This window comes from Coregonus lavaretus (genome assembly GCF_964263955.1).
Source record: "Coregonus lavaretus genome assembly, chromosome: 3".
Classification (NCBI taxonomy): Eukaryota; Metazoa; Chordata; class Actinopteri; order Salmoniformes; family Salmonidae; genus Coregonus; species Coregonus lavaretus.
In genome coordinates, this window is record NC_139990.1 from 46,159,617 (window position 1) to 46,179,391 (window position 19,775).

Below are 19,775 nucleotides of genomic sequence, written 5' to 3' on the forward strand. Positions count from 1 at the left end.
TAGTTGAGGTCAGTCATACCTCTGGGTGACACTTGGCTTCATGGGGTTTTGGGTTCTGTGATTTAGTTGAGGTCAGTCATACCTCTGGGTGACACTTGGCTTCATGGTGTTTTGGGTTCTGTGATTTAGTTGAGGTCAGTCATACCTCTGGGTGACACTTGGCTTCATGGTGTTTTGGGTTCTGTGATTTAGTTGAGGTCAGCTATACCTCTGGGTGACACTTGGCTTCATGGGGTTTTGGGTTCTGTGATTTAGTTGAGGTCAGTCATACCTCTGGGTGACACTTGGCTTCATGGTGTTTTGGGTTCTGTGATTTAGTTGAGGTCAGTCATACCTCTGGGTGACACTTGGCTTCATGGGGTTTTGGGTTCTGTGATTTAGTTGAGGTCAGTCATACCTCTGGGTGACACTTGGCTTCATGGTGTTTTGGGTTCTGTGATTTAGTTGAGGTCAGTCATACCTCTGGGTGACACTTGGCTTCATGGTGTTTTGGGTTCTGTGATTTAGTTGAGGTCAGTCATACCTCTGGGTGACACTTGGCTTCATGGTGTTTTGGGTTCTGTGATTTAGTTGAGGTCAGTCATACCTCTGGGTGACAGTTGGCTTCATGGGGTTTTGGGTTCTGTGATTTAGTTGAGGTCAGTCATACCTCTGGGTGACACTTGGCTTCATGGTGTTTTGGGTTCTGTGATTTAGTTGAGGTCAGTCATACCTCTGGGTGACACTTGGCTTCATGGGGTTTTGGGTTCTGTGATTCAGTTGAGGTCAGCCATACCTCTGGGTGACACTTGGCTTCATGGTGTTTTGGGTCCTGTGATTCAGTTGAGGTCAGTCATACCTCTGGGTGACACTTGGCTTCATGGGGTTTTGGGTTCTGTGATTCAGTTGAGGTCAGTCATACCTCTGGGTGACACTTGGCTTCATGGTATTTTGGGTTCTGTGATTCAGTTGAGGTCAGCTATACCTCTGGGTGACACTTGGCTTCATGGTGTTTTGGGTTCTGTGATTCAGTTGAGGTCAGTCATACCTCTGTGTGACACTTGGCTTCATGGTGTTTTGGGTTCGGTGATTCAGTTGAGGTCAGTCATACCTCTGGGTGACACTTGGCTTCATGGTATTTTGGGTTCTGTGATTCAGTTGAGGTCAGTCATACCTCTGGGTGACACTTGGCTTCATGGTATTTTGGGTTCTGTGATTCAGTTGAGGTCAGCTATACCTCTGGGTGACACTTGGCTTCATGGTGTTTTGGGTTCTGTGATTCAGTTGAGGTCAGTCATACCTCTGGGTGGCATGGGACATAGGGAAGTCCCTCTCAGTTGTTTTCCACTAGATAGCACAGCCACAAAGTCAAAATTGGCTATAAAATTCATGAAAACAGGGTTAAGGTCAGGGTAAGGTTTAAAATCACATTTTAAGAAGAGAAATTGTCGAGATAGGCGGGGTTTATGGCTTTGTGGCTGTGGTGACCAGTGACGACCCTCAGTAGCTCTGACTCGCCAGACCGTGCCCGTCTGTCCCACTTCCTGTCTGGGATGACCTCATCGTTGGGATGGTAACTGAGAGGGACAGTGCCAGGGCCCTACCCTCATCTTTTTTCTTTTTTTTTTTTTTTTTTTTTTGGGGGGGGATGGATCAGCTTAATATTGCAGATAGATTGTATCTTCTATCAATGTAATTGTCTGCATCACTTCCAATCCCCCATGTTTATTTTTATTTTTTATATATATATTCCCCTTTATTACTTTTCAACCCCACCATCCTTTCCCTACTTGGAGTAAATTAGTGAACAACAACGCCCAGGCCTCTACTTCCGGTCTATACTTACTATCTACACCTTATGGACAGAGTTAATTTTACAATAATTCTATATCTATATATATATATATATATATTTATTTATTTATTTTTTTGCTCCTGAACTTCTTCTACTCTCAACCTCTCCGATCATTTTCATGATGTCCATCCGGTTTGCTTCTAAATGCCATATCTTTCTAACTGTGCTCTTTCCCAAAAGCTCCCAACATACAACCTATATACTTATTATGGACACAGTATGCTTACATTATTAGCTATCTTTGTTATTATTTGTTGTTATTTGTTATTAGTCCCATCCTTCAACTCTATTCAATACCTCCCATCTATCTCTTAACACCATCCATATAGGATTTCTATTTGCCATATATATTTCAACCGTACTGTGATGTTTTACAAAAGTTCTGAACCTTTCTATTCTCATTGCTTCTACAGATTGTGAATTAAAAATAAACATTTTTGCTAAAAGTATTATTATATTATTGATTGATTGACTATGACTTTTCAGATCACCCAGTAATGCTATCTGCAAGGTTAGTTCCAGGTAAATATTGCAATCCTTTAGCCATTCCTGGACCTGTGTCCAAAAACAAGCTACAAATGGACAGAACCAAAACAAATGATCTAATGATTCTATCTCTTCACAGCAAAATCTGCAGAGCTGGGAAGATTGTATCCCCCATATAAATAACATTCTATTGGTAGCAAGAATTTTATATAATAATTTAAATTGAAAGATTCAAATTTTTGAATCCGGTGTCGTTTTGCGTGTCAGTTCATAAACACTATGCCATGGGATCGGTACGTCAAAGATCTCTTCCCAACTATTTTGCAATCTATATGGGACGGCTGTCAATCCTTTGGTCCTTAAGTGAAACTGATATACTTTTTTATTTATCACAGTTTTCCTTAACCAATTATGTTCTTTAATGCAAGGCCGACAAGGCCCTACCCTCATCTTGCCTTCTATCCTTAGGTTTCCATTGGTGAGGGAGTCAGACCTGTGCGTTTTATTTAGCTTGGAGTTCGCACTTTTGGGGACTATTCTATTGGTTTCATTTTATGGGGCAAACTATATTGAGTGCAGCTCAAGTGTTTGATATGTGTTTAACCCAGGTTTATTTTGGACGGCGTGAAAGCGACAATCTGCAGTTTACAAAAATAACAAAGGGACACCCCGCCACTATTTCGGTAAACAGCTGAGGAACGGGGCTGGAGAAATGTAACCTCACTCAAATTCATAGACAGAGCTATGGATGCAGGGACTGACCATCCATGATATCCGAATGATAGTTTGAACCTTTTTATGAAGCTATACAGTGTTAACAATTACATTGTTTACAAGCAATGGAGTGAAACAAGCTTATATTTTTGGTTCTGACGGGTGAACTAAGCTCTTGAGGCATTCATAAGGTATATTCTTCAAGAATAATTTATTTAAATGTCCAAAAATGAATGTAGCATTTGCAGAAAGGTCTGTATGGAGTTGAGGAAAGAACCTTTAGGTAACACTGAAGACATTCCTTCCCAGAAAAGGTCTAGACAGACACCCTGGTAACTGGCTTCGACTTCCCCTCTGATGTAGTGCTGGACATTTTCCCTTCTTTGACAGGGTAGGGTTTTTGTGAGAATGAAGTGTGAGCATCATTTCTATGCATGCTCACACTTGTGTTGCTAGGCATTTGGATGTCCAGGTAAGATACCCTGGGTCCATGATGAGGTAGTTTTAACTTCACTCCATGACGTAGGGATCTGGCTCCTTTCCATCAATGACTGCTATGGAACAGAGCTATAGCTGCTGCATCTGTATGAGCCGTCCTGTTGCCTGCCATGCTGTCTCCCATCATAGTGCCCCTGGTTTACACAGAGAAGACATGTCGGAAAATAAGAGTGCATATTAAGGGCTGTGCTTTTATTATACTGTTTAAAACTCAGCATGAGTCACACCTCCAATTTATACTTGTCTTTCTAACTCCCACCACATCGGTCATGTTATGGTGCTCCAGCAACATGGCAGAGAGGGCTGTGTCCTGGAAACCATGTCAATATTTACACTCTTAATACTATTTACATGAAAAGCCAGGCCCTTAAAAGGCATTTGATGTGGGGTTCGTTGGTCGAGACTTGTTTTATATCATAATAATATAAATTAGGGAGCGCAGCTGCCAAAAAGGGTTGTGTGTCTGTGTGTGTGTATGTATATGTATATGTATGTGTGTGTGTGTGTGTGTACGTGCGTGCGTGCATGCAGAACTACCTGGGGCGGCAGGTAGCTTAGTGGTTAAGAGCGTTGTGCCAGTAACCGAAAGGTCGCTAGTTCTAATCCCCGAGCCGACTAGGTGAAAAATCTGTCGATGTGCCCTTGAGCAAGGCACTTAACCCTAATTGCTCCTGTAAGTCGCTCTGGATAAGAGCGTCTGCTAAATGACTAAAATGTAAAATGTAAATGTAAATGTAGATGACCTGAGTCATTTTCCCATTGAAAAAGCAACTACCAATGAGAAATGAGTAACAGAGGGTTGAGATCAGACTGGTCTCACAGACTGGTCTCACAGACTGATTACAGAGACTGATTGACTGGCTTCTGCAGTACTAAGGCAGGATCTGTCTCCACATGTCAGTTGAATGAAAATGATGAACCTCAGATACAAAACCAGTCATAACAAACATGATTCTCCCTTATTGTTGCTGAAGTGTGTATTTGTATTTAATAATGTATGGTACCACTGTAATATACCCTTACATGGTACCACTGTAATATACCCTTACATGGTACCACTGTAATATACCCTTACATGGTACCACTGTAATATACCCTTACATGGTACCACTGTAATATACCCTTACATGGTACCGCTGTAATATACCCTTACATGGTACCTGTCACGATCGGCTGAGGAAGTGGACCAATGCGCAGCGTGATAAGTGAACATACTTATTTATTGAACAAACAAAACAACAAACGATACAAAACGTGAAGTCCTTGGTTACAATACACACCATACGGAACAAGATCCCACAAATGACAATGCCCAAACGGCTGCCTAAGTATGGTTCCCAATCAGAGATAACAAGCAACAGCTGATTCACGTTGCCTCTGATTGAGAACCACCCCGGCCAACATAGAAACACAAGCACTAGAACTTAACCACAGAACACAAACACATAGAAACTACACACCCTGGCTCAACATATAAGAGTCCCAGAGCCAGGGCGTGACAGTACCGCTGTAATATACCCTTACATGGTACCACTGTAATGTACCTTTACATGGTACCACTGTAATATACCCTTACATGGTACCACTGTAATATACCCTTACATGGTACCACTGTAATATACCCTTACATGGTACCACTGTAATATACCCTTACATGGTACCACTGTAATATACCCTTACATGGTACCACTGTAATATACCCTTACATGGTACCACTGTAATATACCCTTACATGGTACCACTGTAATATACCCTTACATGGTACTACTGTACTGTACATAGCTGCTGCTTGGAAGTCAGTTGTAAAGCTGTAAAGTAAGTTGTGAAGTCAGTTTTAAAGTCAGCTCTGTGGTATTGTCATGCAGATATGACTCCAGCTAGTCTCACTATGAGAGGAGAACTCTGTACTCTGAGCAGGGAGGGGACAGTATTATTAAGTTCCATGGAAAAAAGAGGGCTGTCCAAACCAAACCCTATGTGCCATGTCTCTGAGGCTGAGGCTTTCTATCTGCTCTGCAGTGCACTGAGCTGACCTGAGAGACTGGCTGTCTGTCTGGCTGCTTGACCACGTCTTGCCAGATCGGCATTCTTGGCACTAGTGGTTCTTTAACCTCACCGTCACCTAGCCATCTTCTCCAGCCTCTATCTCGGCTCCACAGCGGAGGGCTTCAGTTCAGAGACCACCCTTTAACAAGCCAACCGCCTGCCTGCCTGCCTGCCCGCCTGCCTGCCCGCCTGCCTGCCTTCCCACGCGTTATTACACCCTGTGGACAGATGCCAAGTGCAACATGCTGACTGAATAGCCCAGTTGAGTAAGAAGGAGGCAGCTGTGCTGGACAGAACAGACAGAGGGCTAGTCCCCCATTCTGTTCTCTTGTGAAGACTATTTTATTGACTGAGCTCTGTTCCGGTTCTAATAGGCCGTTGTTGCTGGGACTCTCTGCCTGGTTGTCTGTCTGGTCTCTGAGGCTCTCTGCCTGGTTGTCTGTCTGGTCTCTGGGACTCTCTGCCTGGTTGTCTATCTGGTCTCTGTGACGCTGTGCTGGTAGTGATGGCCTTGTGTCATGTATACTGGACGTCTCTCCCCTAATGGATTATCTAAATGGCTATGGTCTCCTGTTCCTCTAGCAGCTCAAGAGGTAGTTCAACTCCCACTATTGTAAGGTAACAGTCAGGGCTTTTCCTTCCTTATCTCTCTGACTCTGTTGTCTGACTATGTCCTAATGATGTGTGCCTTCAGCAAATGTGGAGTGATGTAGTTGACTATGAAGGAATGGTTTTTATTCAGGTCCCTCACAATAGAATCTTAGGGACTTATTCTGAGCATTGATGTTCTGGAACTCTAGCAAAGTGATGATGGTGAGTAGTGAATGTGTTTGGAGCATAATTTAGCATGGCACTCAGTGTGCTCCCATTGTAGTACTGTTGAGGTTATGTCAGACCATTAGATTTTGTTTTAAAAGGTAGTTGCTGTTAGCTAGGCAACATAAAGTAATACTTTATACAACCTTTTGTCAGGTCCACTGCATAATAATTTCTTATAGACAACCTTTTGTTTTTAGTGGCAACAGGGCTTTGTTAATGGCCTGTAACTTGTTAACAGACTGGTCAGGTTTGTGTTGGTTCTGGAGAATGACCAGGACAGGTGTTCCCCATGGTGTTGTTCTTGTCTCATTTACTGCTGCATGGCATCCAGGACTAATGCTGTTTCCACAAATAGCCCTCCCTCCCAAAGAGAAAGACAGATAAAGAGATAGACAGAAAGAGGGAGAGCATGAGAGGGAGAGAGCGAGAGAGAGAGAGAGAGAGAGAGAGAGAGGTTCAGGGGACACAGTTTATTCCCTGTATTTAGGCTGGAGGACCCTCCTCTTCATGTAGCTGTTCTTTGTTTAGTTGGGAAGAGATACTCCAGAGTTCTCAGCATCCAGACATATGTTTAGCTCAGTGAATTTTCTGTGTTATGTTCAGACTAGACATTGGATGACAGAAGGGGGGATAAAACACAGAACATTGGGGTCTGCGTTATGCTGGCTGAAAGGTATAGTCAGAACACTACAGTAGAATAGAGTAGACCCACCTCTCCTCTCATTGTGTGCTTCTCTTATTCCTCTAATGGCTATTGCAGGCTCTGAGGGGAGGGAAGCCGTTTCATGTGTTTGAGTAGTTTCCCCTCTTTTTGTGCATGTCCAATTGGTTTCCATTTGCTGTGGACCAAAGGCAGAAAATCACTGTCGCAGATCCAGGCTGTGTGGAGTGAGACCATTGTCTGCTTTCCTTACTCTGTATTCCTTCAAGGTCCTGTGTGTATACCGTATGTCTGCTTCTCAAATGGCACCCTATTCCCTTTATAGTGCACTACTTTAAACAAGGCCCATACAGCTCTGGTCAAAAGCAGTGCACTATATAGGGAATAGGGTGCCATTTGGTATGCATCCTATGTAATGTAGCTCAGGGCAAGGGGATGTAGCTGATTACAGGAGAAGGTTATTCTAGTACTCAGCTGTGTTTATGTGAAACCCACCCTGTCACCTAACAGGACAGCTCTGTAAACAGAACCATCTGAGAACCAAGCAGGGGTTAACAGTGAAGGACATGGGCCTTGTGGCTGTAGCTAACCTGCAACAATATCCATCCCTGAATTATAGTGGGTAAACCTGCCAATATGTACAGTACAGTACAGTACAGTACAGTACAGTACAGTACTGTAACCGCTACAGTGTTTATCCAGCGTGTCTCCCATGCTCCTGTCTCCTCTCTCAAACCCCACAGCACCACAGGTTTAGGTCTTTAGGAGAGCGATGGACCAGATGCTAAACTGAACTAAACTAGAGTTACGTTCTGGGCTGGACACTCCTGATAGTATCACGGACACACACACACACACACACACAGACACACTCAGACACACACACACACACACAGACACACACACACACACACACACACACACACACACACACAGACACACACACAGACACACTCAGACACACACACACACACAGACACACACACACACAGACACACTCAGTGGTTTGTTCTGTCTCTCTGCAGTCAGATATTGGAGGAGGAGAAGCTCCAGCAGAAGGAGAGGACACGTATGGAGATGAGACGTCAGGTCTCTGTGTCCTGGGACTCAGGGGGGTCCAACGAGGCACCGCCTAAAGTAAGAGCTTACACTCACTCACACACACACACTCACACACTCACATACACACACACACACACACACACACACAGAGTCACACACACACTCACAGATCCACACTAATAGACACACACACACACACAGCGACTTTGCGGACAGGCCACGAGGAGGCCACAGACATCATCATCAACACCTATCTTGTCAGTCAGTCAGTCACTCTATTGGCTGCTCCCATTACAAGAGGAGATGTCATGGTATGACATCTGTGAACACTGTCTACAAATACAACAGTACAGTCAAGCTTGAGGCTTTAGTCAGTGACTCCCTCAGGAACTACACACAGAGTCAGGTGGAGCCACAATTTCAGTTCTGTTGCTCAGACTGTCTGTCCGTTAGACATTATTATGAGGGAAACGTTCTTCATAGCTTCACTTTTTCCATCATCCAATGTTATTTAGGGACCTTTCATTTTCTGTCTGATATACTAATGTCATTTCTGTTCCCAGTTGTCTCTCTGCTGCAGCTGTACGCCTTATCTACGCCTTATCTATTGTTAACCCATGGTCCTATTCTCAGGAACTAGTCTCCACCATGGACAAATACAACACTGCTGGCTGGCTGCTGTGACTGAACTGCTCTGTGTACAGCCACCATATACAACCAACGTTTCTCTTCTAATACTGTGTGATGACTATGGATGATGACTATTTTATCAAAGGTTTTATTCTATGGAAATATGTCTCCCTTCCTGCTCCCCCCCCACTGACTACCCTGCTCTCTTCCCCTCACTGACTAACCTGCTTCTCCCCCACTGACTACCCTGTTCTCATCCTCCACTGACTACCCTGCTCTCCTCCCTCACTGACTACCCTGTTCTCATCCTCCACTGACTACCCTGCTCTCCTCCCTCACTGACTACCATGTTCTCCTCCCCCACTGACTACCCTGCCCCCCCCCCCCCCCCCTACTGACTACCGGCTCTCTCCTCCACTGACTACCCTGGTCTCCTCCCCCACTGACTACACTGCTCTGCCCCCTACTGACTACACTGCTCTCCTCCCCCACTGACTACCCTGTTCTCATCCACCACTGACTACCCTGCTCTCCTCCCCCACTGACTACCCTGCTCTCCCCCCCACTGACTACCCTGCTCTCCACCCCACTGACTACCCTGCTCTCCTTCCCCATTAGTTCCTCTACCAGCTCTCTGCTTACTGCTTATCACCCAGCTGGCTTTGTCTTCAGCAATGTTCCATCATGTCTCAATGTGCTTGTTGTGGTTCTGTCTGTGTGTCTGACCACATCTCCCTGTGTCTCAGTGTCTCTGTTCCCTTGTCCCTCCCTCTCTGTCTGTCCTTCTGTCTGGTCCCTCCGTCTTCCCTGTCTGTCTGTCTGTCTGGTCCCTCCGTCTGTCTGTCCGTCTGTCTGTCTGATCCCTCTGTCTGCCCTGTCTGTCTGTCTGGTCCCTCCGTCTGTCTGTCTGTCTGCCTGTGTCATCATCACCATGCTATACACATTGTGTGTGTCCTGTCCTGTCTGCAGCCCCCCCCGCAGGCCATCCTTGCAGCAAAGCTTTAGTCTGGAATGTCTGTCGGCGCCTATACCTCAACACTTTGGCTCTCAGCCCTCCCTGTGCTTTGGCGAGCGCCCCCCTCCCCACCACCGCTAATACTACCCCCCGTCTCCTCCCCCCATGCTCCGGGTCCCGGCCCCCCACCGTGCAGCCCTGGAGGAGACCCTCCATGCCCCCCGCGGTGGTCAGGTCCTCTACCCCCCCCCCCACCTCCACACTGACAGGCTGACCCGCCCCCTGCAGCAGCAGCAGCTGACCCATGCAGTCCACAGATCCATACAGGCAGGTGGGACAGGACAGAGGGCCACAGCATTAAAGAGATCACTTATTCTAGATTCTAGAGCTGTAAAGGTTTATGACATACGCCACTCTAGTGGTATCTCTATGAAAGACACACAGCAGAGCTGGACACTGTCCAGTTCCAATCCAGGGATTTCAGTGTAAACTGTGGGTCAGAGAAAACACTGTAACTGTTTCTCATAGTGCTCCTGTTAGGATCCAACAGTGATCCATTATAGTGCTATTTCACTGTGAGAAGAGGCACAAAATGGCTTGAAATCTAGTTAGATTATTATTGTGGATTTGTTAAAAGTTTTCCACTAAATACTGACACTGAATAGAATGGTAAATACACTAGAATAACATGAAATTACATTTACAATTAAATAATTTTTAGGTCCATCGTAGATTTTGTGATTTTCTTTCTTGAATATTGTGCCACTAAGCTGCTTGGAAAGCCGCATGTTGCCTTAACACATGCTAACACAATGTGCCTTTGCCTTGAGGGGGAAATGCTGTTGAACTGTCCTCAGGTTGTCACTCACCTTCAGACCCTGTGTAGGATGCTTGTATAATCCTTGTCCCAAATGGCACCCTTTTCCCTATGTAGTGCACTACTTTTGACCAGGGCCCATAGGAATCTGGTGGAAAGTAGTGCATGCTATGTAGGGAATAGGATTCCATTTGGGATGCGACCATGCAGTACTGTACAGCAGGGTGACATTCAACAGATGGTGGTCTCATCCCACCAGATCTCTGGGTGATGCACTCTACTGTTATTCTACCATGAAAACATGCTGCTCTCATTGGTCGTTTGTTTTTGCTTCTGTAGTCGTCATCTTAGCCATCCTAACTTCATGTACAACCACGTAGTTGTCTTCTGTTGACAACTAGAATCTTGGATTTCCTGTATTCTGATGTTTCTATTATACGTGTTCACAATGTATATCTGAACTCTGTATCTTGCACATCATTTCATGTTTAGTTTCCACAGTGTTGTCACTCGTTGTAAGTCTTTAACTTACAGCCTGTTCTGTTTTATTCACTGTCTTTTGCTAATCAGGAGGTTTGGCCTAGAGAAGCTTACTGTGAAAGGGTCTGTAAGGTAGATGTCTCCCTATGATCAAATATAAGGAGAGTGAGTGCAATGCTCAGTCGAGGAGGAGATTGTTGCCTGCCTGCCTATCAACAAGTCACCCTGAATTGGAGATTATTATTCACCCCTCATTATCTCTCCCCCCTGCACCAAAGATACCCAGCAACTCTACTAAGTCCAACACCGGAACTGTCATGTAACTTTGTTGTGGATGTGGAACTAACCGCCTGCTTGTTTTATAGCTTTTCTTTGTTGTGGATGTGGAACTAACCCCCTGCTTGTTTCATAGCTTTTCTTTGTTGTGGGTGTGGAAATAACCTCCTGCTTGTTTTATAGCTTTTCTTTGTTGTGGATGTGGAACTAACCCCCTGCTTGTTTCATAGCTTTTCTTTGTTGTGGATGTGGAACTAACCCCCTGCTTGTTTCATAGCTTTTCTTTGTTGTGGATGTGGAACTAACCCCTCGCTTGTTTCATAGCTTTTCTTTGTTGTGGATGTGGAACTAACCCCCTGCTTGTTTCATAGCTTTTCTTTGTTGTGGATGTGGAACTAACCCCCTGGTTGTTTCATAGCTTTTCTTTGTTGTGGATGTGGAACTAACCCCTTGCTTGTTTCATAGCTTTTCTTTGTTGTGGATGTGGAACTAACCCCCTGCTTGTTTCATAGCTTTTCTTTGTTGTGGATGTGGAACTAACCCCCTGGTTGTTTCATAGCTTTTCGTTGTTGTGGATGTGGAACTAACCTCCTGCTTGTTTTATAGCTTTACTTTGTTGTGGATGTGGAACTAACCCCCTGCTTGTTTCATAGCTTTTCTTTGTTGTGGATGTGGAACTAACCCCCTGCTTGTTTCATAGCTTTTCTTTGTTGTGGATGTGGAACTAACCCCCTGCTTGTTTCATAGCTTTTCTTTGTTGTGGATGTGGAACTAACCCCCTGCTTATTTCATAGCTTTTCTTTGTTGTGGATGTGGAACTAACCCCCTGCTTGTTTCATAGCTTTTCTTTGTTGTGGATGTGGAACTAACCCCCTGGTTGTTTCATAGCTTTTCTTTGTTGTGTGGATGTGGAACTAACCTCCTGCTTGTTTTATAGCTTTTCTTTGTTGTGGATGTGGAACTAACCCCCTGCTTGTTTCATAGTTTTTCTTTGTTGTGGATGTGGAATTAACCGCCTGCTTGTTTCATAGCTTTTCTTTGTTTCCCATTCACACAAATTGCATCTGGAGTTTGTGTGCCAGTCGGTGTGTGTGAATGCCTAGCTCCCTCTCTAACCCAGACCTAGCTATGGAGATGCAGCAGCATGTATTTAACAGAGCTCTCTGTCTCTCTCTCTCTCTCTATATAGCCCAGCAGACCAGGGTACCCCAGCCCACGCTCCAGTGAGGGGTTCTACCCCAGCCCACAGCACCTTGGGCAGCCCACACACTACCAGGTAGAGCAAGGAGAGCAGGTACATGGGCCGGCAGGTAGCCTAGTGGTTAAGAGCGTTGGGCCAGTAACCGAAATGTCGCTGGTTCGAATCCCCAAGCCGACTAGGTGAAAAATCTTCAATGTGCCCTTGAGCAAGGCACTTAACCCTAATTGCTCCAGTAAGTCGTCTGCTAAATGACTAAAATGTAAATGTGTTATAAAGTATTTATAACAAAATAACCACTACCAAGGAGCACTGGTACATTGTGTTATAAAGTAGTTATAACATCATAACCACTACCACTCCCGAGTGGCGCAGTGGTCTAAGGCACTGCATCGCAGTGCTAGCTGTGCCACTAGAGATCCTGGTTCGAGTCCAGGCTCTGTCGCAGCCGGCCGCGACCGGGAGACCCATGGGCGGCGCACAATTGGTCCAGCGTCGTCCAAGGTAGGGGAGGGTTTGGCCGGCAGGGATGTGGGTTCGTTTCCCACGGGGGGCCTGTATGAATAAAAAAACAAAACATGTATTCATTCACTAACTGTAAGTCGCTCTGGATAAGAGCGTCTGCTAAATGACTAAAATGTAAATGTAAATGTAAGGAGATGTACATTGTGTTATAACAGGTCTTCCCTAGATGTCATGGGATTCTATTTTGGTAGTTTGGTGATCTAAGTAGATACATTACTAATTCAAAGGCTCCTGTCCTTCCCAGATGGCAGGATACCCAGGCCCCCACGGCATGCCCTCCATGAGGAGTGGGATGTACCCTGCCCAGGCCTCCCACGACCCCAATGACACCTGGAACCACCACCGGCAGCAGGACCTCCCCCTGTGGTCCCCCAACATGGAGGTAAGGATTGGGGATGGACCAATGTTGTACACCTGGTGCTCCCAATAACAAGATGGTACTGTAGTAGTGATGGTGGTTGGTGAGGGAGAATGCACTGATTCTCTCTTGCTCTCTCTTTCTGTCTATCTCTCTCTCCCCCACTTCCTCTCCCTCTCCCTCTCTGTCTGTCTCTCTGTCTCAGGACAGGGGGTCTCTGGACATGCAGGTGATGGGTCAGGTTCTGCCCCCCCTCCTGATGGAGGAACAGCTGATGATGCAACAGCAGCAGATGGAGGAGGACCAGCGGTGGCTGGAGCAGGAGGAACGCTTCCTGGTAATAACACACACAAATACAGTGCCTTCAGAAAATATTCAGACCCCTTGATTTTTTCCACATTTTGTTACGTTACAGCCTTGTTCTAAAATTGATTACATTGTTTTATCTACACACAATACCCCATAATGACAAAACAAAAACTGTTTTTTAGACATTTTTGCAAATTTCTTAAAAATTAAAAACAGAAATATTACATTTACATAAGTATTCAGACCCTTTACTCAGTACTTTGTTGAAGCACCTTTGGCAGCGATTACAGCATCGAGTCTTCTTGGGTATGATGCTACAAGCTTGGCACACCTGTATTTGGGGAGTTTCTCCCATTCTTCTCTGCAGATCCTCTCAAGATCTGTCAGGTTGGATGGGGAGTGTTGCTGCACAGCTATTTTCAGGTCTCTCCAGAGATGTTCAATCGGGTTCAAGTCCGGGCTCTGTCTGGGCCACTCAAGGACATTAAGAGACTTGTCACGAAGCCACTCCTGCGTTGTCTTGGCTGTGTGCTTAGGGTCGTTGTCCTGTTGGAAGGTGAACCTTCGCCCCAGTCTGAGGTCCTGAGCGCTCTGGAACAGGTTTTCATCAATGATCTCTCTGTACTTTCCTCCGTTCATCTTTCCCTCGATCTTGACTAGTCTCCCAGTCCCTGCCGCTGAAAAACATCCCCACAGCATGATGCTGCCACCACCATGCTTCACCGTAGGGATGGTGCCAGGTTTCCTCCAGACGTGACGCTTGGCATTCAGGCCAAAGAGTTCAATCTTGGTTTCATCAGACCAGAGAATCTTGTTTCTCATGGTCTGAGAGTCTTCATGTGCCTTTTACTGAGGAGTGGCTTCCGTCTGGCCACTACCATAAAGGCCTGATTGGTGGAGTGCTGCAGAGATGGTTGTCCTTCTGGAAGGTTCTCCCATCTCCAAAGAGGAACTCTAGAGCTTCTTGTTCACCTCCCTGACCAAGCCCCTTCTCCCCCGATTGCTCAGATTGGCAGGGGGGCAGCTCTAGGAAGAGTCTTGGTGGTTCCAAACTTCTTCCATTTAAGAATGATGGAGGCCACTATGTTCTTGGGGACCTTCAATGCTGCACAAATGTTTTGGTATCCTTCCTCAGATCTGTGCCTCGACACAATCCTGTCTCTGAGCGCTATGGACAATTCCTTCGACCTCATGGCTTGGTTTCTGCTCTGACATGCCCTGTCAACTGTGGGGCCTTATATAGACAGGTGTGTGCCTTTCCAAATCATGTCCAATCAATCGAATTTACCACAGGTGGACTCCAATCAAGTTGTAGAAACATCTCAAGGATGGCACTGTATATATACAAGCACACACACCACACACATACACACACACATCACACACACACACACATAATCATTGTACATACCTGCCTCCTGTAACCCCTCTGATGGTGATGCAGGAGATAAGACTTGCCACTTCATGTTCTATTTTCAGGTCGTTTACTTACAACTGTAATGTCTGACACAAAGATAGATCAGCATTCATTTTACATTTACATTTTAGTCATTTAGCAGACGCTCTTATCCAGAGCGACTTACAGGAGCAATTAGGGTTAAGTGCCTTGCTCAAGGGCACATTTACGTCATTTAGCAGACGCTCTTATCCAGAGCGACTCACCAATTGGTGCGTTCACCCTATAGCCAGTGGGATAACCACTTACAATTTTTTTTTTTGGGGGGGGGGGTAGAAGGATTACTTTATCCTATCCCAGGTATTCCTTAAAGAGGTGGGGTTTCAAATGTCTCCGGAAGGTGGTGAGTGACTCCGCTGTCCTGGCGTCGTGAGGGAGCTTGTTCCACCATTGGGGTGCCAGAGCAGCGAACAGTTTTGACTGGGCTGAGCGGGAACTATGCTTCCGCAGAGGAAGGGGAGCCAGCAGGCCAGAGGTGGATGAACACAATGCCCTCGTTTGGGTGTAGGGACTGATCAGAGCCCGAAGGTACAGAGGTGCCGTTCCCCTCACTGCTCCATAGGCAAGCACCATGGTCTTGTAGCGGATGCGAGCTTCAACTGGAAGCCAGTGGAGTGTGCGGAGGAGGGGGGTGACGTGAGAGAACTTGGGAAGGTTGAACACCAGACGGGCTGCGGCATTCTGGATGAGTTGTAGGGGTTTAATGGCACAGGCAGGGAGGCCAGCCAACAGCGAGTTGCAGTAGTCCAGACGGGAGATGACAAGTGCCTGGATTAGGACCTGTGCCGCTTCCTGTGTAAGGCAGGGTCGTACTCTCCGAATGTTGTAGAGCATGAACCTGCAGGAGCGGGTCACCGCCTTGATGTTGGCGGAGAACGACAGGGTGTTGTCCAGGGTCACGCCTAGGCTCTTCGCACTCTGGGAGGAGGACACAGCGGAGTTGTCAACCGTGATGGCGAGATCATGGAACGGGCAGTCCTTCCCCGGGAGGAAGAGCAGCTCCGTCTTGCCAGGGTTCAGCTTGAGGTGGTGATCCGTCATCCATACTGATATGTCTGCCAGACATGCAGAGATGCGATTCGCCACCTGGTTATCAGAAGGGGGAAAGGAGAAGATTAGTTGTGTATTCCTTGGAAAGCCCTGTGATGTCGTACGTTATGTTTTACACTGGTTTCATACCCCTCAGTTATTTTAGTAGTACCGTATCATTATCTCTGAGATGTGTCCCAGAGTGCATTTCATGGTTCATTTTTCACTTTCAACGGACAAAATACGTTTTCAGAGAAGAAAGGGGGGAAACAAACTGTCGTCTGATGTTTTTCAGACCTTTGGCAAAGCTGTGAAGTTCTGTGTGTTCTCAAAGTTTTATATTGTGTGTGTGTGTGTGTGTGTGTGTGTGTGTGTGTGTGTGTGTGTGTGTGTGTGTGTGTGCATGCTGCAGGTGTGGCTACAGCAAATTCCTAGCTAATGATAGGTTTGTCCCTCCATGCGCCGTCAAGTATGGTCAACTTATTTTGACCCACAGTTGGTGAAAGCCAAATTATCTTTGCTGGAAAGCTGAGTAGGTTGTATGTAGTTTAGACCCGTAGACACTTTCATACAAGGGGAGGGACTACTAGAAGAAAGGGAGGAGAGGACCAGGGGAGAGAGAGAGGGTGGGAGAAAGAGAGAGGGTGAGAGAGCGAGAGGTGGAGAGAGAGAGGGGGGGGGGTTGAGAGCGAGGGGGGGGGGGGGGGGGGGGGGGGAGAGAGGTTGAGAGAGCGAGAGGTGGAGAGAGAGAGGGAGAAACAGAGTGGGAGGAAGAGAGAGACAGACAAACAGAGAAAGACAGCTATCTGGCTGCATGTTCACTTCGTGTGAGTCAGTCAGTGAGCCAGTGAGTCAGTCAGTCAGTCAGTCAGTGAGCCAAGCTGTATAAACAGGAGTAAAAGTGGTAAACCTCTCTCATCCTGTTGATGGAATTCCTAGCAGCTCGCTCCATGCTCTGCTCCCAGGCACTGAAACACCCGGCAGAGAACAGCAGTCCAAAGGATGCAGGTTTTCAAGTCCTGCCTCGGAAAACTGGTACAGCATTAGGGAAGGAGGGAGAGATGGGGGGTGGTATCTCGTGACTCTGTGTTTTTAATGCAAATTGTTTGGCAAGCAGCTGGTGTGAGACTGAAGTGTTAATAAATTAACGGGCAGAGCAGCAGCAGGAATACATTTTCTGCTCTGCGGGATTCTAAGCTGTGTACAACATGTTGAACTGTTCCTTCTGTGTTGAAGCGCTGGAAAGAGAAATAATTGAATGTGCCTACTACTGTAGATGTTAATAACCATAAAACATATTAGCGTGCTAGAGTTGATGCACATCAAGAAATAACAGTGACAATCGCACTGGAAAACCATTTAAATCGACTTTAGGTGCATTAGATAAAGTCGCTCAGAAGAGGTGGTTTTAGCTGCAATCTAGTGTCGACTTTGCTTGTGAAAAACCGTATCAAGCAATGTAAGGGTTTTACACGTGTGCAGTTGTTGGGTCTCGAGCTTTCCGCAAGTTGGAGGAGCAGCGCGTGTAAAGTTATTTGGAGCCATTACAAATTTACCTCAGCAACAGAAAGTCACGTCAAGAAAGTCTAATTAGCTTACATTTGCTGAAAACCTATATTGTAATACAATACACACACACACACACACACACACACACACACACACATCAATTCTAATGAATGGAGAATGTCTCTTGTTACCATTTGTCCTGTGTTTACTTAGCAGTGATTTGTATTTGTCATGATATTGGGTTGTATATTAATTTAGATTTGATCTGACTGATTTTAATATCAGTGCATCAGATGTCAGTGCACGTTAACAGATATCATACCACTATTGAAGCAAATGAATGTCCACTGTCACTGTGAAATATAGAAATAATGATTGTTTTCCACGTTGAAATCAGTCTGTTCATTCGTTCGTTCGTTTGTTTGATCATTCATTTAACCCGCTGTGTGTCTCTCTCTATCTCTCTCTGTCTCAACCAGAAGCCAGATTCAAGGAAATCCAGAGGCAGCATTGACCGGGATGACTGCAGCCTCCAAGGCCCAGTAAGTCTCCTCTTTTTACTTGGTTTCCCTAGATGGAATAACAGTCAGCTCTATCGCTTTATCTCTTTACCTCTCTCACAAACATGCAAAATACATTGGTCTCTCTCTCAAAAGAAATTGAAGAGCTTTTGTCTGGGGGGGTTTTCCCCGTCAACGTCTCTCTGTCTGTCTGTGCTTGTTGTACCACTCCTAGCCTGGGGCTGTGTATGACTTCTATAGTGAGTCAGTGAGTACTTGTCAGTCGTACAGTGGGATAGAACACTCCCAGACAGCCTGTGTAGTAACTCTAGAGGCTCAAGTCAATCAAACCAGTATTTCTGTATTTACGCTGTAGTACTGTATATTAGCAAGCATAAATGTTTTCCTTACAGAATGGTTTTGTGGTAAAATAGCAAAAGACCCCCTGACAGATAGATGCTATCAGTTTTTAGAACAAGACTTGGGCTCAGAGAGTTTCTACATATAAATACATAATAGATAGATGCTTACTACATAGGCATTCCATAAGCACGTTTTAGGTATGTGTGTTAGCACTCTGGCGATTTGCCTTCAACTGGAAAAGGGCTCTTTGAATTAACTTTAGGATACCAACATGTTTACTGGGCTTAAAAGGAGAAGAATAGAACACTGACTGAAATGAAGGAATATACATCTGTTCTCATAGAATATAGAATGTAGAACTATTAGAATGTAGAACTATTACAATATACATCTGTTCTCATGTATAGAATAAAGAATGTATAACTATTAGAACGTATAACTATTAGAACATAGAATGTAGAACTATTAGAATATAGAATGTAGAACTATTACAATATACATCTGTTCTCATGTATAGAATATAGAATGTATAACTATTAGAATGTATAACTATTAGAACATAGAATGTAGAACTATTAGAATATAGAATGTATAACTATTAGAATATAGAATGTAGAACTATTAGAATGTAAAACCATTAGAACATAAAATGTAGAACTATTAGAACATAGAATGTAGAACTATTAGAATATAGAATGTATAACTATTAGAACGTAGAACTATTAGAACATAGAATGTAGAACTATTACAATATACATCTGTTCTCATGTATAGAATATAGAATGTATAACTATTAGAACGTATAACTATTAGAACATAGAATGTAGAACTATTAGAATATAGAATGTAGAACTATTAGAATGTAAAACCATTAGAACATAAAATGTAGAACTATTAGAATATAGAATGTATAACTATTAGAATGTAAAACCATTAGAACATAAAATGTAGAACTATTAGAATATAGAATGTAGAACTATTACAATATACATCTGTTCTCATGTATAGAATATAGAATGTATAACTATTAGAACGTAGAACTATTAGAACATAGAATGTAGAACTATTACAATATACATCTGTTCTCACGTATAGAATATAGAATGTATAACTATTAGAACGTATAACTATTAGAACATAGAATGTAGAACTATTAGAATATAGAATGTAGAACTATTAGAATGTAAAACCATTAGAACATAAAATGTATAACTATTAGAATATAGAATGTATAACTATTAGAATGTAAA

The 19,775-nt window shown here is 44.6% G+C and overlaps 1 protein-coding gene across 5 annotated transcripts in view; it reads left to right on the plus strand.

Moving 5' to 3' along the window:
• LOC311124436 (focal adhesion kinase 1-like) overlaps positions 1-19,775 on the plus strand; it is a 129,871-nt gene that overhangs the window by 91,984 nt on the left and 18,112 nt on the right. For 3 of the 5 annotated variants that reach the window (XM_084158299.1, XM_084158296.1, XM_084158297.1), the window contains 5 exons: positions 8,084-8,195; positions 12,468-12,572; positions 13,246-13,383; positions 13,565-13,696; positions 18,142-18,204. In XM_084158299.1, coding sequence (XP_084014425.1) covers positions 8,084-8,195; positions 12,468-12,572; positions 13,246-13,383; positions 13,565-13,696; positions 18,142-18,204 — 550 coding nt within the window. The remainder of the gene's footprint in view (positions 1-8,083; positions 8,196-12,467; positions 12,573-13,245; positions 13,384-13,564; positions 13,697-18,141; positions 18,205-19,775) is intronic. The other 2 variants (XM_084158298.1, XM_084158300.1) reach the window with 1 other exon arrangement.